This window comes from Hyperolius riggenbachi, chromosome 1 (assembly GCF_040937935.1).
Source record: "Hyperolius riggenbachi isolate aHypRig1 chromosome 1, aHypRig1.pri, whole genome shotgun sequence".
NCBI classification, from domain to species: domain Eukaryota; kingdom Metazoa; phylum Chordata; class Amphibia; order Anura; family Hyperoliidae; genus Hyperolius; species Hyperolius riggenbachi.
Window position 1 is genome coordinate 363,321,456 of NC_090646.1, and position 18,211 is coordinate 363,339,666.

Consider the following 18,211-nt stretch of genomic DNA (forward strand, 5'->3'; position numbering starts at 1 on the left):
CTTTGGGATGTCTTCTTTCCAAAATGGGGTCATTTGGGGGGTATTTATACTATCCTGGAATTCTAGCCCCTCATGAAACATGACAGGGGGTCAGAAAAGTCAGAGATGCTTGAAAATGGGAAAATTCACTTTTTGCACCATAGTTTGTAAACGCTATAACTTTTACCCAAACCAATAAATATACACTGAATGGGTTTTTTTTTTTATCAAAAACATGTTTGTCCACATTTTTCGCACTGCATGTATACAGAAATTTTACTTTATTTGAAAAATGTCAGCACAGAAAGTTAAAAAAATCATTTTTTTGCCAAAATTCATGTCTTTTTTGATGAATATAATAAAAAGTAAAAATCGCAGGAGCAATCAAATAGCACCAAAAGAAAGCTTTATTAGTGACAAGAAAAGGAGCCAAAATTCATTTAGGTGGTAGGTTGTATGAGCGAGCAATAAACCGTGAAAGCTGCAGTGGTCTGAATGGAAAAAAAGTGGCCGGTCCTTAAGGGGTAGAAAGCCCACGGTCCTCAAGTGGTTAAACTTTTCGGCAACTTTTTTTTTTTTGTTATATAACACTTTTTACCTCTTGAAGCTCTGATGGCGTGGTTAATCTTTTGGACCAGAGGGGGTATTTTGACTAAAGCTACATACACTCATCTGGTTTTTACAAACTACAGGTCGTCAGACCCGCCCGTGGGGGCGGTCGTTCTGATGACAATTTGCCGGTGTGTACAGTCTGTCGTCAGGCTAAGGCTGGTTTTGACTGATCCGCTCGGTGGAATGACCACCCGCGGGTGGGGTCTGACGGACCCGTAGCTCGTACAAATCAGACAAGTGTACAAATCTTAAAACACCTGGATTAAGGAAACCCATTCTTAAATATTTGAGAGTAAATGGGCTGTAAATTGATTGAGCCTCTTGAACTGTTATCCTAATGTTGAATTCTTCTCTTTAGGTGTGTAGTATGTATGTGTGATTTCGAGTCAAGACAGCTTCTAAGAGTCTTACCGTGTAATCATGAATTTCATGCCAAGTGTGTCGATAAGTGGCTAAAGGTGAGCTTTTATATTCATAAATGGAAGTGAAATTTGTGGGGTTTTAGTTAAATCAAAATTATACTATTCATCTTATTTGTTCACTATTTGTAGTATGAAATACAGCAATTTTTGCAAGGCCTGTCAAAGGTTACATGCCTCAACATGGAAAAAGGCCTCTTCTTGCAATAACTTTACCTTCATGATTGTTATAGGTTATCATGCATGCACTAGATGTAACATGCTTCTCTAAATTGCCATCATATTTTGTGTTCCTTCAGGATAGTGGGTTTCTTGTTCACTAACCTAATGCTTTTTTTTTTTTTTTTGTAATGGTATTTACTCCCCCCCCCCCCCCCCCAAAAAGAAAAAGTGACACTTTTCTGCATGACTGTAAATAATGGAGCAATCTAAAGGTGCATACACACCTTTGACTGAGGTTGCCCTCCGAGGATTGGGACCCGATCCCCTCAGGCAACATTGCTGGGCTGGCCAGCACAGACGCGGAGTAAGCTGTGCAGCTGATAATTCGTTCTGTTGCTATGCAGGGAGGCGTAGGGACAACAGAGCGGTGCTCAGCCAAGTTGGTCCACTGGGCCCGTTCCAAGGTGTAAGGGCCGGTTTCCTCTATAAACAGATTTTCCTACATGTGAGAGGGGAAAGCCACCTGTCCAATGGAGTGCTTTCTTGATCGCATTGTCATACAAATCTGGGCGGCATGCTGCAGATGCCTGCAGCCAAATCCCTATGCCGCGCAAAACAGGAGGCTCGACCAAATTGAAAACAGCCGCGGCTTTTGCTGGAAACGTACCGTAACTTAGCCTTTTTTTAATCTGCTTACATTTTTATACTATATCTGCTTATTCCTGTATCATAATGCAGAGAGAGGAAAGCAATTCCAGGAGCAGCTCATCTAATATAAAAAAAACAACTTTTAATTATCTTCATTTAAAAAATGACAGTGGCGGCATAGCAATGGCATAAAAATTTTTTGCATGTGAAAAGAAAACCAGTGGTACTTATCCAATCACTGCAGCAGCATGGAGGTGCGGAGGTGTAGTCAGCAGCCGTTTCGCCCCCAAATTAGGGCTTTCTCGAGACCGGTTCGGTCTCAAGAAAGCCCTAATTTGGGGGCGAAATGGCCGTCGACTACACCTCCGCACCTCCATGTTGCTGCAGTGATTGGATAAGTACCACTGGTTTTCTTTTCACATGCAAATTTTTTTATGCCATTGCTATGCCGCCACTGTCATTTTTTAAATGAAGATAATTAAAAGTTGTTTTTTTTTATATTAGATGAGCTGCTCCTGGAATTGCTTTCCTCTCTCTGCATTACTGAATGGACTTTATACAATAATTCCGGATGTGCACCACCTATTGTATGTGGTTTATGGCATATGCATGTAGTGCACTCGCCACAGCCAGTTCTTCTTTTTGTTTTATTCCTGTATCAACTCAGAGCTTATTTGTACCTCATTGACTAGCCCTAAAAGATGCCATTGGAAGATTATAAGATCTTCCTGTCATCTGGTGCTGCATAATTGATCTTCTGATTTAAAGGGAACCTGAAGCAAGAGGTATATGGATGCTGCCATATTTGTTTCCTCTTAAAGGGAACCTTACCTGAGGATATGGCTTTTTCCTTTTAAAATAATACCAGTTGCCTGATTCTCCTGCTGATCCTGTGTCTAATACTTTTAGCCACAGCCCCTAAACAAGCATGCAGATCAGGTGCTCTGACTGAGATCAGACTGGATTAGCTGCATGCTTGTTTCAGGTGTGTGATTCAGCCACTACTGCAGCCAAAGAGATCAGCAGGACTGACAAGCAACTGGTATTGTTTAAAAGGAAACATCCATACACCCATGCTAACCTAGAAATAAAAACACATAAGTAGATAAATACTACTTCTACTTGCATAACAGATGTATTGTGCTATCCACGTAATGATTCCTGTGAATTTTATAAAGGAAAAGCAGAAAATCCTATTCTAGGCAGTGGCCATCTTGCCAAGCTAATGCTGACATCATATCCTCCCTGACTCTTGTTTTCCCCCCTCCCTTCTCTTGCTCATTGTGTATTAATTAGCTGCCCTCCTCCCAGACTCTTCAGACACTCCCACTGAGGTGTATACTAACAACTGCACTGTCTTATCCTCCAATCGCTGAGTCACCTCAGCCTTGGTTGTAAAACACAAGTAATCAGAGGGTGTTTCTGATAAGCAGAAGGCAGGGAAATAAATGGAAGAGGAATATATTATTCCTCCCAGCATTCAACTCTTTGGCACTGTTTCGCCAGTGCTCCTAAAGTATGTGGTAACTACAAACCATAACAGCAGAAAAAGTTTTGCAAGTTTTGAATGCAGGATTAGCATTTTTATCACTTAATACACTCAGCCCAGTTGCTGTTGAAATGTGATTTTTTTTTTATGGTGACAATACCACTTTAAGGTTCCCTTTAAAGAATACCAGTTGCCTGACAATCCTGCTGATTAATTTGGGTACACACACCAGAAACCAGCAAGCCACTAATTGTGTCAGAAAGATGTGATCTCCATGCTTGTTCAGGGTGTATGGCTAAAAGTCTTAGAGCAAGGGTATCAAATACAAAGTGGGCCAAAATTGAACACTGGGACCTAGTTGCCACCTCCCTTATCAAGTTATCTGGTGTATAATAGCTCCCCCTCCCCTCTCCCATACAGTTCCCTGCTGTCTAATGGCCCCCTCCCTCCCCTATATAGCTCCCTGGTGTCTGCCTCATCCCTCGCCTATACAGTTCCCTGCTGTCTAATGGCTCCCTTCCTCCCCTGTACAGTTTCCTGGTGTCTAGTGCTTCCCCTTTCCCTCCACAATATAGCTTCCCTGATGACCTAGAATTTCACCAGCATTATAGCTTCCTCTGTGGTCTAAGGACGCCAGACATAATGCAAATTGGGAAACTATTTGGGGGCCCAATTTGATGGCTCTGCAGGTCAGATTTGGACTGCGGGCTGGAGCTTGACATGTATGTGTTAGAGGCAGAGGGTCAGCAAGACAGCCTGGCAACTGATATTGCTTACAATGAATTGAGTGGAGTGGAATAGAGTACCGATCCCTGCCAGGTGACAGAAATACCTTGGTGTGTATGAGGCTTTACAGTCCACATCTCCTCCTACCTCAGCAGCACAGATTCCCAGACACTTTTACATGTTAGTGAAGGTAGAGGGAGCTAGTGGGCTATAACACCTGAAAGTCTTTAGCACACAATTGTAAACATGAAGGTAAAAGCCTGTACTATTTTTAGCTTTAGCTCCAATATTGAATTAGCTTTTTTTATCTGCATAGCAATCTGCAATTCTTAAGCCAACTTTCTGCTTTCTTTTCTAGGCAAACCGTACCTGCCCAATTTGTCGAGCCGATGCCTCAGAAGTACACCGTGATTCAGAATGACCAACATCAGAGCACAATTCCAGCTTGGGTGTTCCTAGTCACAAGGACAAAAGAAATTAAAAAAAAAACTATCCATTGAACTTAACCCGTGTGGCTTCCAGCCTGTTCTTTACACAAAAGGGTCAATGGACCTCTTTTTTGCACTGTGTGATTTAATCAATTATAAAGCTTCTAATTAGTCTTCACAACTATGGGATTGTTATACTAACCGTGTGATTGGGACTCCAAAGATTATAATTTTTTATATTCCTTAGCTTATTTTGTTTGTGCACTAACATTCCCTGGGTTTCGTGTGATCATTCCGAGTGTTTTTTTGCTGCAAGATTACCGTGGATGTGATCTTTTAGCATGTGCTTTTATATTTAAACAAAGAAAAACAAGATTCAGTGGTAGTTCCAAACAGTTTAGAAATCTACCTTATTATAGAGCCTTCAGATACTGTGAGAGCACGTGAGTGGAATGTATGTGTGTGTTGGTGACGGACATGCTTCGTGTGGGTGCTTGTGTCGAGCACGAGCGCAAGTATGCCTGGATGAGAACCCATGTACCAGCATGTACTGAGAGTGAATGTGTATAGTATTATCTATGCTGCAATGTATAATCTTGTGTGTTATTTAAACAGTACTAGTACTGTACACTGGTTTCTTTTCTTGTGTTTGCAGTTGCACACTGAATGCTAAAGGTGTAGCAGTCTATAGGCATTTCATACCCCTTCCTCCCATTTTGTTTTGTCTTTTCTCTTCATATGATTTGTCATTGACTTTTCTATGTTGTTTGTGTACCACTGCTGGGGAAGTTGGAAAAGTGCGTTTCCAAAAGGATGAGCAAAATAACACAGCCACTGACTGACCTGTTATCTTTTCAGTATTCCTCTTGTGCATGCGAAGTGTGCTTCATTCAAAGATAATTCATTAATTGCTTCTAATCATTACATGGTCTATAGAACTTTGTCTTAATCTGGTCCTCAGATCATCAGAAATACAGTACTATGTTTTACAGTTATTATTCTGGTTGTTTATATTTATGTACCTTTGTTTCCCGCCTGGTACTGTAGGTTTGTAGCTACTGTAGAGCTACAGTTGTGCAAGTTCAGTGTGCTAATCATATTGTATAACCTTACCGTTGTATACAAAAAAAAAAAAAAATAAGCAGAGTTTTTCTGATTTATGAGGTATTGGACGAACAGCTCTGCTTCCAGAACATGCGCACTTGTACAGCAAACCTCAATAACTCATCTACCAGTAATGCAAACCTCATGAAGGGGGCAACGATTGATGTTGTACAGACATGTTACCAGTACTGGCCTTTCGGATGTAGAGAAGTGCCACACTAGTGCTTATGCTCTGGGCACTGGGCTGCTCCTGTTACAGCTACTAAATTAAAAGAGCATGATAAAATGTTTGAACACTTGCATAATTGTAGCCTTAAACTTCCTAATGTACTTCCTTTGTGTTTTTTTTTTAGTTCATTTGGTCCTCACATTAGTAGCAGTGTAGCTTCTCCAGATCTCTTCAGAGTTGCAGGAAAAATGTGTAGAGGGCTTCAGAAATGCATACATGTTGCACTTATCTGATGAGCATGGCATCAGCTCAGTTTAGAAATAATTGGAGACCCTTGTCTCCTGTGGCCGGATCATGGAATAGTGTAACTTTCTAAGACCTTGCATGTAGCATTTTTGTAAGTTGCTCTCCTGCATGCTTCTCCATTGGTTAGTGATCCCCATAAGTTTCCGAACTGAACTAGTGTGTAGCTCATTTGGGCTCACTCTGCAGTCATTGCTTTTTTGTGTGCAAGGATGGAAAGTAGGACTCCAAGTAGTGACGTAACTGCTACTTGAGCTCTTAAGCACTTATCTAAAGGTAAAAAGGGGGAGTCTGAGCCCAATTTTTGTACTGAGATTAGCTTTGAAGTGACCCTGAAGGAAACCTGAGCACTCTAAACTAAGCATATGATGATAATGTTCCAGCAGAGGTTACCGCATGTGGAAATTGCATGACAGAACCATTTTGTTCCAGAGGTGTACCCTGGAAAATGTTACTCAAATACTTTTGCTGAGTAAAAGAGTAAGTCGAAGTCCTCCAGTAACTGGTCAGTTCCTCTTCTTAGAACTTTCAAGCCTTCCTATTGGTCCGGTAATGTTACGGATGGCTACATTTATCAATAGGGAAGGTATGCTTATCCTTCTCTCAGTTCCACATTGCTTTATTGCAGTTTATCAGTGAAGAGCAACATTTTACTATTATGCAAATTCTGGCTGACCAGGAACTGGAAGTTGCAGAGTGGAGCTGAGAATGTGCTAGGACTAATCTGATTCACAAACTGTAGATCAATGAATTGGCAACTGCTAAATTAACCAGTTAATTCATTGGCTGTCCTCAATCAATTAGGTCCTGAAAATTTCCAGCACTGCCCCTGAAAATTCCAGTTTCCATTAATCCAGAATTTACATATTAGTCACATTTTTAGCTCATCGCCATAAGATTACTTTTTCTTCCTAAGTCTAGGTTCACAGTGGTCAGTTGCAGAACGCACATGTTACGATGGTGAACTGCAATGGAGAGTAGACATAGACTTTAATGCAAAGCCTGCATGCAGCGAGTTAGAACAACACAATCCGTTATAGTGAACAGGCCCATTGGATTGTATGGGCAGTGAGATGACATGCAGAATTATTCTGCAACGCAACTGAGCACTGTGAACATTGTCTAATACTTTTATTAGCTCGTGTTCTGTATCTCTTAACTTAGACTACTTCTGGGTCACTTTAAAGATCACTACTCCTATTACTACTGAGTTTTCCATGTGAACGGTAAGGGATGGACAATGAATTCCAAGCCGATGAGGAACTATGCAAATTTTGAATGCAAATGTCTTCAGCTTAAAAATAGACCAATTGCATCCAGTCAAGATGAAATGTGATTAGTCCATTTTCAAACTACCGTATATTTGCATAGAAATTTTGCATAATCCTATCCTAACTTTTAAAATTATTTGGGGTTTCAGTGCAGCTGTGTTTAAGATGTACTAATGGTATCACACGAATGGCATCATACTGATGGAACAAATCTGAAAGCATGTATCATCATCTAGAAGAACAGTGATAACGTTAGCTAAAATGTATTCAGCATTTGCAGCAATGTGTTGGCTAAAAATGTTATCACGCTGAAAGCATTAGCACTTATATTTGTGCACTTCCGATTTATAGCCACTTTATAGTTCGCTGTGCATAACACTGCAAGCGTTACACACCAACACAGCTATGACAAAAAAGTAATCCTAATATATGGAAGGCCAGGCATAAAAGCAATATATGTTAGCAAGTCAATTATGTTAATATAATTAACAAACCTTTCATTAGAATTGTGTATTTTGATATGTGGCTCTCGGCCCATGTTATAGATATATCAGTTTACTATAGGTTTTGAAAGCTGTTCATTAATTGGATCTGATGGTGTATAGCTATCACTGCTTCTTGGCACTGTGGTGAACAATGTTTTTGGTTTATCAATCACTTTTATATACACTAGAGTGAGCAGTTTGGGTGGTATTTATAATCTCGCTAAGCTGAAAGTAGCTTAATTGAGGAGCCATGACAAATAGTGTAGTATTCCTAAGTGGTTTATCTGTTTTCAGTGGATTGGCAAGCAACCTGTGACCACAAAATTGCAAACTCTTGTGTCTGTGCAGTTATGCTGGGAATACACAATGTTTGTTTTTGGCAGATGGATGGCTCAATAGATAATTTTCGACAGATCTGATTTCGATCATTTTTCTGATCGGTTTTCTCATAGAAGTGAATGGAAATCGATCAGAAAAATGATCAGCCAGTAAATCTGCCGAAAAAAACTTGTGCATTCCCAGCATTAGTACAACTCAAATTCATTGGCAAGTCTTGCTGTGTGTGTTTGGTTTACTAACTTGTAGCGCTCATTTTTGCATGCACACTAGAAATATAATAGATCTTTTTAAATGCACTTTTTTCTTTTTCCCCTGCAATGCTACCTTTTTTACTAGGTAGTGTTATTTTGTTTTTTTCATGTTTCTTTGCAGTAGCACAAGCAACACACATGTTGGTAATGTTGTTGTTCTATGCTGCCAGCCCCAGCTTTATGTTAGTGTGTATCATAATTTGTGATGCATGTCTATCCACGTGCTTGTCACAGGTCCTGTGTTTCAGACAGTGTTATTCTGTTACTCCATGCTGCTTGCCCTTTATCCGAGCTTATGGTTCAGTGGACTAAAAAAAAGAAAAAAGCACAAATTGCCTATAGTTTTTACACACTGTTGCCTCCATTGTCCAAAAGTGAATACAGAACAGCATTTTTTTTATTATTTTTAGGAAGCATTACCTAAGAACCTGCAAACCCCACAATATTTTTGGAACCAAATGGAGATAAGTTGCTTTTGGAATAATCTGAAATAAAACATTGCTAAACCTAACCAGCCACTGGGAATTGTCACACATTTGTATTAAACAAATGAAAACATGTAATTGCAGAAGTTGTATATCGCACTCCTCTTATAGTGCTGCAAATACTTTTTATATAAGACAAAAAGTTTTTTTTTTACTTGTATAGACATAACACTACTACAGCCAATATTCACTTTATTAAAGCATGCAAATATCGCACTTTTTCTAGCTTGGTCTAAGCTAAATAAAACATAAAAAGGAAAAAACTAGGGTACACACTTGTTTTCTGTTCACTTTCTGGCACAATGCAATTTCCCCAGTATGTTTTGTTTTATAAATTCTAAAAAAATAGATTTGTTTTCTGTTTGCACTCTGGAGGCTGGTACTTCTGGAATTCTCTTGTTTTCTTCCCCCTTTGCATGGGTCTTTTGCAAACATTTGCTGACTTGCTTCCTGTGCTAATGTTCGAAATCTATAAAAAGCACACATGCATGTGTTCTGAACCAGCTCGGACCAACTACAGACTCCATAGGTTTTTTTCCTTGTTTTTTTTTATGTTCCCCTCACTTTTGAGGCCAACATTTTACAGGAGCCAGAGGAGGTCTCTCAGCTGTTACTGCCATATGTTCTATATCTGATGCCTCTAGCCCTAGCCTGCAGTAGTGCCTGATCTGCACAAGAATCAATACAGATGTTGCTTGTCATCTCCCACTCCCTTGTTCTTTTGATACAATTATAGCTTCAACATCTGGCATTGTTTGCATTTTTTTCTTTCAGTTTTTGCATGACATCTTAGCCTTTTTGCATATTTTGTGGTTAAGGCCTATAGATGTTCAGGGATTTTTTTTCTTATTTTTACCACATGCTTTGCCACTGTTACAGTATTTTCTATCAATGTCATGCTTCATCTGAATGATCTTTAGGCCTTACAAGAAGGAGCCTTTTGCTTGTTCTCCCCTCTTGGTACATTTACACTTACCTCATTTTGCTATTTATGTGTTTCAGATTTGCCAATGAAAGCGTATGGAATTTTATTGGATTCATATTTTTTTTCTTTTAAATCATTCTCTATGGTATCATATAACATCACATGTAGTTTTAAATGTATTATAAATATCTGTAACCAAATCATTTGAAGGCTTGATAAATTTTTAACAAAATTTGTACATTTTTTATGAGAGTTACTAGTAATGCTTTACTAAGTAGTGCAATGATTTATTTTTTATTTTTTTTTTATCCCTGTGTCCAATTTTGGAGTTGAGAGAGGGTTGTTCAGTAATAAATGTATGATGTACACTTACATTTCTCCGTGTATGACTTGTTTACTACATTTTTCTTGACCCATTTTGATGAATGAATTAATTTATAGGTTCAGGCTTTTAGGACCGCAAAAAAAACCAAAAAAAACTTAGTTACATGGTTGATTAAATCGATCTGTAAAGATTACCTGATCAGATGAGTGTCACGTAACTGTGGCAGTTATGCAGTCTAAAGGTGGCCACTAACGGCGAACACAGCGAACCCAGTGCTGGAGACTTGGACGCAGCCAGCGCCACCATAGGCCGTAATAGGAACTACGGCTATAGCAGCGCAGAGGGAGTAACTTTGGCGCTGAAGTTGCATTTAAAACAATAATTCGGCTTCCAGCAATCGCTGGAAGCCGAATTATTTCCTTCCCCCACTATCCATGGTGGCCTGGAGGGGGAATAGTAATTAACACGGCCCGGACTTGTGCAGCAGCAGGATCAGCCATATACAGGCTGAGTCCTGCGCCCAAGTCTCCTGCGCAGTTATCTCTCGTATGCCACTATCGGTCCAATTTCTAGCGAAAAATAGAGTGATCTCAAATTCTGATCGGATTGGTTGTATATAATACCCCTTGATGGGCACAATCGATTACAAACGATTTAAACATAATATTCTGATTGGATTTTGTTCAAACCAGAATTTGGATTTTCTTATTGGTTGTGATAGATAAGAAGCAAAGATTGGTTTGTTGATTGTGCAGTGAACGATTTTTCTTCTGATCAGAATTATCTGATCGCTTGAACAATTTTTCACTAGAAATTGGATCATTAGTGGCCACCTTTCGGGCCTGAGCCCACTGACGCAGTTGTCTGCTTTTCAGTTACACATCAATGTTACAGATGCTGAAAAGCGGACAGAAGCAGAGACAAATACATTAGTGGACTCAGGCCCTAACACGTTGTATTCTGGGGGGTCAGGCTTAGTTCACACATAAAAAGGTGGCCTGTCAGTTTTTGACAGTTGGCATCAGTCTTGTGTGTTTCTATGGGTGTGTTCACACACAAATCTGTACATTTCCGGTCCGCTCCTCTGTTTTGTGTCCGTTTTCTATGGGTGTGTTCACACATAAAAGTGTACATTTTTGGTCCAGTCAAGTAAAACGGATAGAAAACTGACAGGACTAGACTGGATCAGAAATGTACAGATTTATGTGTGAACCAAGCACAATATAAACAAAAACAAAACGGTACTTATGTATTACTAGTCTACAAAAGTAATTATGTTGTCCTTTTTGCGAAGCGACGGATGTAGTGTGAAAGCCTGAAATGCACCATTATTTAATCAAGTAGCTCCAAGTCACAGTATATCCCAAAGCCATTTAGCTTGTTCATACATTGTCATACATCCTGAAACAGCAGCTGTTATAGAACCTGACTAACCAGAGCCCACTCCCTTTTTGGTTTATATATTGGGTCACCTAGCCTAAAGCCCTAGATTGAAATGAGCTGAGTTGTCTGATAACCACCACCTCAGCCGATAATCTGAGGTGTGTATAGGAGCCTGATTGCTGCTTGGCTGACTCCACGTCTGTACGGCATTGGCGAGGGATCTGGTTCCGACGGGCAACATCAATCCACAGGGCCTCAACACTAGTGCTATTCCTTGCTGCTATTTCTTGCTCTGCTGCTATCCCGTCATGCCACCTCCACGCCATTTATGCTATTGCGGCATCCCTCCGTTATTATTTTTTCTGGGTTCAGCTATTTCCTGTACCTCCAACACCCAGATTATACTCTAGGCACCCAAATGACCCGCTTCACTCCTGGAAGTGTTGCTCAATGAAGAGACAGCTTTTTCTCCAGAGTCCATACAGCTTTAGGCCTCTTGCACACTACATGCGATTCCGATTTTTTTTTTTTTTTTTTTTTTTTAACTGATCTGATTTTTTTATTCCAATTTTAATTCTGATTTAATCGTCTACGTGCTAGTCGTATTAAAAAATTGGAATCGCATGAAGTGTGGAAGAGTCCTAATTCTGGATTTACTGTGAATCAGTAGCTGTCAGCTGGAATGCCATGGACAACTAAGTTTTTTCCTATGGGTAAGTTTACATTTATGTGTTGTAGCATATATGTAAACTAACCCATAGGGAAACATGGAAAATATATAGCTGACAGCAACTGATTCAGTGTAACCCCAGCCTTAGGGCTGGTTCACACCATGAGCGCTTTAAAAAGCGGGGTTTCCCACAGCAGCATTGCGATTTTGTTAAAATATCTAATGTACTGCATGTAGCATTTTTTGGCGCAATTCAGCTTGATAGTGCAAAAAACTCACATTCATTCAAAAATCGCTCTTGAAAATCTCTTCATGCAATTGCAATCACTAAGCCCTAGCGATTGTGTGTTGCGGTGTGAACTAGGCCTCATTCAGCTGGCCTAATCAGCTTGCAACATACTGTATGTTTTGTCTAAACCCGATAAGGGCACAAGAAATTGTATGAGGCACGATAGTCAAATGCAGTAGATGATTCAGGATACCCAATTTTTACAGTAATTTTCCTGATGTGAGCATCAAACACTTAATAATTTGGGATGGAGAAAGATTTTACACTGGGCAAACACTGAATGATATACAGTATACATGTATATTGCAAAAATGGGGAAATTATATTCTTCATTACATTATGTCCACTACAGTTCCCGTTTAAGCAGCAAATTTAACTAATGCAAATCTAATAAGTTTGAAGATTTAAATGTATTTGGTGTATATTGTATAAATGGGGAAAGGATGGTGTCAGCTAAAGTGAAGGACAAGTGAATAAACTCTGCATTCTGTTTTTAAGTCCACATGATAGTGAGTGGTATGGCTGTCCTAGGTACTGTTAGAAACTTTGAAGAGGTATATATGATGAAGTTTGCTCTCTGCCAAAATCTACTCATCTGCCAACTTTATTTCCACCAACCGAAATAGACGACGAGACATTCTGTGTATCTGTCAGCTCTCTTGTATTCTTGGAACAGTTCAATAGGTAAGCACAAGAGACCATGATATGCATTGGAACTTTCTGATGTCTCTGTTGATGGCAATAACAATTTTTTGATGAACCTGTTCTCTGAGAATGAGTATTTGTATCATACATATGTCTTAAAGCAATGCTACGGTGGTCTGGAACCTGGGGTATAAGATATTAGTCCGGGGGTTGACTTGGGGACACTACTTTAAACTGATTTTTTAGAAGTGGTGTTATATTTTGAGATTATATTTTTGATCTTTACCCTAGATGGTCATCTTTTCTTCTTGCGTTAGCGTGGTGAGTCATTGCCTCATGTCCATCTTAGTTCAACAATTGACATTATGAGAAACACCTTTGAAAATGTGTTTTCTTCAGCCATAAATCCGGATTTATGTTCCTTCAAAAGGTGAAGAAAATCCTAAAAATGTTACTCTATGGAGTAGTATTTAATTTACTGAAGTGAAAAAGGTGTGGAGGTTGCCATATTTTTTTCCTATAAACAATATCAGTTGCCTGGTGTCCTGCTGATCTTTCATGCATGGGTAAGAATCGCAATCCTGAAACAAGCAATGTAGCAAATGCAGTCAAATATCTGATCTGCATGTTTGTTCAGAGTCTATGACTAAAGGTAGCCATAGACCAGATGATTATGGGCAGATTCGACAGACATTTATGTCTAATTGAAGATAAATTTGTCTCCCGGTTTTTGTCTCTTGTCTCTTGAGTTTTCTCCCAAATGATATTTTCACACCTTGTCATACAATGCTTTCTAACCACTTAAAGTGAACCTAAAGCCAGGCAAAAAAAATGAGATGAACTCACCTGGGGCTTTCCTTAGCCCCCTGCAGCCGATCGGTGCCCTCGCAGCCCCGCTCCGATGGTCCAGGACCCGCCGGCGAACACTTCTGGCCTTAAAGTGAACCTCCGGACTAAAAATTGACTCAGCAGCACTGAAAAGGCCTGGTGGTTCTTTAACAGTTTCACAGCATCAGAACTTTTTTTCTCTTATACAAGCCTCATTTTTAGCTGCACAGAAGAAAACTGCCTGGGCTTTTTTCCCCTGATGCTGTGAAAAGCATGATGGGATTTCTGATTTTGTTGTTCTCGTTCTGCTGTTTTAGTGCATTTTTTTTTTTTTTTTTTTTTTTTTACATTTTGAATTTGACATTTGAAGCTTAGCGTGTGCAGCTGGGAGGGGTGATCAGGACAGTTGGAACTGTGTCTCCTGCTCCTTGTCACCTCCTTTCCACCAAAAAGATGGCTGCCCCCATGACAAAGATAGCAGCCCCCATGAATCACAAACATTTGCCTGTTCTTTTAAAACAGTGTGGGTAAGAGATTATATTACCTATCTATTCTAATTAACATAACTAATGTAACTTGATGACAGTATGTTTGTTTAGGCTGAAGTTCCCCTTTAATAGCAGCATAGGCGGCGATATACAGGCTGGGAACGCGAACAATCACTCGCGTTCCCATGCCTGTCGGCCGGTGACGGGCAAACCAGAAGTAGCCGCCGGCGGGTCCTGGACCATCGGAGCGGGGCTGCAAGGGCACCGATCGGCTGCAGGGGGCTGAGGGAAGCCCCAGGTGAGTTCATCTCATTTTTTTTGCCTGGCTTTAGGTTCACTTTAAGTGGTTAGAGATGGTATATCTACATCCCACAGGACTTCAGTTCCTGCACAGGGACGTAGATATTCCTCTATTGCGGCGCATGGCCGCCGCACATGCTCCTGCGCAGGTATTTGTCCTCGCCCGCTAGAGGGGAGATGAATAATTAGGAACGCAGTTCCCATTCGTCAATCTAAATCTAATCTAAATCTAAAACGTGTCAGTGATCGCCGGCATCAATGAGATGCCGCGATCATTTGTAACTTCTGAAGTAACCCGTCCATGCATTACTTCCTGTTAGCGTACTTATAGTAGGCTAATAGGAAATAATGCGCAAGGACATCTTGTGGCAAAATAGTAAAATTACACCAGTCATTTTTTTTTAAATTATAATACGCATATATACATTTAAAATGAACCCCTTACTTCCCACCCTCTCCCATAGTTGCCTAAATAAATTACATGCATTAAAAAAATGACAAAAAAAATTGTTACCTTAGGGGCTGAACTTTTTTAAGATTTATGTCAAAAGGGTATATTAATGTTTTTTATGAAACTATGGGCTCGTAATTGGTGATGGGACGCAAATTTGAAAATGCACCTTTATTTCCAAATAAAATATTGTGTGGCGCATTGTACTAGGGGAATATTTTAAACCTTTTAATAACCAGGACAAATGAGCAAATACAATGTGTGGGTTTTAATTACGATAGCATGCATTATTTTAAAAATATATAATGGCTAAAAACTGAGAATTATTTTTTTCTTATTTCTCCCATTAAAATGCATTTAGAATAAAATTCTTAGCAAAATGTACCACCTAAAGAGAGCCTAATTGGTGCGATAAAAAACAAGATCTAGATCGTTTCATTGTGATAGTAATAAAGTTATAGGCAAATTAATGAGTGCTGAAAGGCGAAAATTGCTCTGGTACAGAAGGGGAAAAAAACCCTCAGTAGTGAAGTGATTAAACCACTAGCAAGCAAGAAAATACTCATAATAATTTTAATAGTACTTTTTCACCAACTTTTGGATACTTTTTCAATTGTAAAATGTGGAAAAGTTATTTTAAAGAGAAGATGATTATCTCCTAGGAGCTAGGTAATAACTCAGGAGCAAAAGTTAATTGCATATGGTCTAGAGGTGCGTACACACACGCGACTATAGTCGTTTGAAACGATCGTTCCCCGATCGTTTCAAACGACGATCGTTTAAAAAAAAGCAGCCAACGATCATTAAGTCTAACGACGGACGAGCTAGATCGTTAAAAACGAACGATCTAGCTTGGCGGATTTTTACCAACGACGATCGTTTGCAAAAGTAGTACATCGTTGGAAACGGTCGTTCGTACTAGGCTTGACATGCGCATTTCGCTATTTCTCCATGAAATTTCTCATTTTTATGCGCAAGCGCAATAGTTGCTTTACGTGATGTAACGTTCGTTCTAACGATCAGATCGTTACACACAATTTAAAACTAACTTTACTTAGGTCGTTCTTTCATCAATTAAAAGTTTGTTCGTCGTTCTCAACGAACGATGATTGTCGCATGTGTGTACATAGCATAAGGCAGTGGTTTTCAAACTTTATCGGTTGAAGGCACCCTTGATGGCTCTGATTTTTTTTTTTTTTCAAGGCACCCCCCGGCAAAAATAACTACTGAAATGCTGTTACGACCCTTATTCAGCAGCACCCCCCAAAGGAAGGGAATGAACGCCGAGGCACCCCTGAAAGGTTCTCAAGGCGCACCAGGTTGCCGCGGCACCCAGTTTGAGAACCCCTGGTCTAAGGACTCCTCTTTTGACATTGATCTTTATCCAGTCTTCAAGGTAAGGCAGGCAAGTGGTGTGTAGAACCTGAAATTCTTCATAATGTTTGTTTTGCAGGTGCAGTAGGCAGAATAACCAGATATAGTTTTATTTTGCAACAGGCGCAAAACTAACTCTGTAAACATGACCATGTGGGTGTGCTTTTCAGTTGAAGAAAATATTGCCTGGGTTTTTAAAAATGCTTTAACCCTTTCCACTAGTTTTTTCCTAAAGGGAGTCGTTTCTTCAAGTTTTTTTTACAGAAATGTCCTCTTACTCTCTCTCCCATTTTAACATGGAACATAACAATAACATGGTATACCTTATTTTAAAGAACACATTATAAAGTTTAATTTAATACCTTATTTGGACAGTTTGGCATCTTTTATTAGCTGGTAGCAGAGAAGAAAGCCAAGGTATGGTACATTTTACACCAATTTCCTAGGTGTAATCCTGGCTTGTGTGAGCAAGTTTCGCAATAATAGGTGGTGGTATGCCTTCCACCCGGGGTCTTCATGTCAATACACACGATGCAATCTTTGGTATTTCGATTGGGAATTAGAGCAATGAAATGCTGTCTATTTAGACGCTCCTCCACGTCCATTGCACAGGATGCCATTGATCCTCTATGCAACTTTGCAAGCAATCTGCAAAAAGGAATCGGCAGGGAATCTGCATAAGAAATTCCAAAGTATAGAGTCAGCATGACAGAAGACTATGGCTCCAAAGGGTTTGAGGTGGACTCTGGGGGTGACCAAATTGTTAGGGAAGCAGGAAATTTGGGCACCTGCGGCTAATGGATGATTTGGACGCTGCAGTGGGCGCTAAAGCACGCTTAAAGCAGAAATTTTGGGTGCTCGATATTATTTTGAAAATTGGATTATTATAGTTTTTTAAATGTATTTTGTTTTGAGAACATTAGAACCCTATAGTTTTTGAAGTTTTTATCATTTTGAAAATAAGAAAGTTATAATTATTGAAATTTTTGGTGTTTTGTATTTAACACATTTTTTTGTTTTCAAATTTAATTAGAATGCTATGGGTTAGGTGTCAAGAAGGAGGGTTTTATGGTTAGGCATCAAGAAGGGAGGTTTTAGGGTTAGGCATCAGGAAAATGGTTCTAGGGTTAGGCCTCAGGTAGAGGGAGTTTAGGGTTAGGCTTCAGAGGGGGGAGGGTACTATGTGAGAGTAGGCTTAAGTTAAGCTGTGGTGAAATACTGGTAATCTTTTACTATTGTTATTACCACTGTAAATACTTATAGTTTTCATTTAGAGCCCAATTCACAATGGTATTTATCGTTTACACTTATATCGGCTTCATCCCGCACCCATTTTTTTTGCACCCCTATTTCATGCACTCGTTATTTGATCCTTTTGATCTAAGATTGTGGGGGATGTAGTTGCAACAATTCCTTTAGCGCCCAAACAGTGTAAAGATTTGAATGTTAATAAGCCAATCTTGAAGAAGATGGGTAACCAGTGGACTGAGCGAAGGATCGGGTGTTATTTGGCAATGGTGAGGTTGGTTCATTACCAGCCTTCACCAGCATTCTGTACTGATTGCAAGTAGTGCAGGGCTTTATTTGGAAGGCCTGTATAAAGAGCATTGCTATAGTCTAGCTGTAACGATTGGGGAATTAGTTAGGTTAGTGGTAAGGTCTT

At 39.7% G+C, this 18,211-nt stretch overlaps 1 protein-coding gene across 6 annotated transcripts in view; it reads left to right on the top strand.

Annotated features, from left to right (window-relative positions):
• Positions 1 to 4,541, top strand: part of RNF38 (ring finger protein 38) — a 327,125-nt gene extending 322,584 nt beyond the window's left edge. For all 6 annotated transcript variants that reach the window (XM_068234238.1, XM_068234239.1, XM_068234240.1 and 3 more), the window contains 2 exons: positions 950 to 1,049; positions 4,394 to 4,541. In XM_068234238.1, the coding sequence (XP_068090339.1) occupies positions 950 to 1,049; positions 4,394 to 4,456 (163 nt within the window). In that variant the 3' untranslated portion in view covers positions 4,457 to 4,541. The remainder of the gene's footprint in view (positions 1 to 949; positions 1,050 to 4,393) is intronic.
• Positions 4,542 to 18,211: the final 13,670 nt, after the last annotated feature.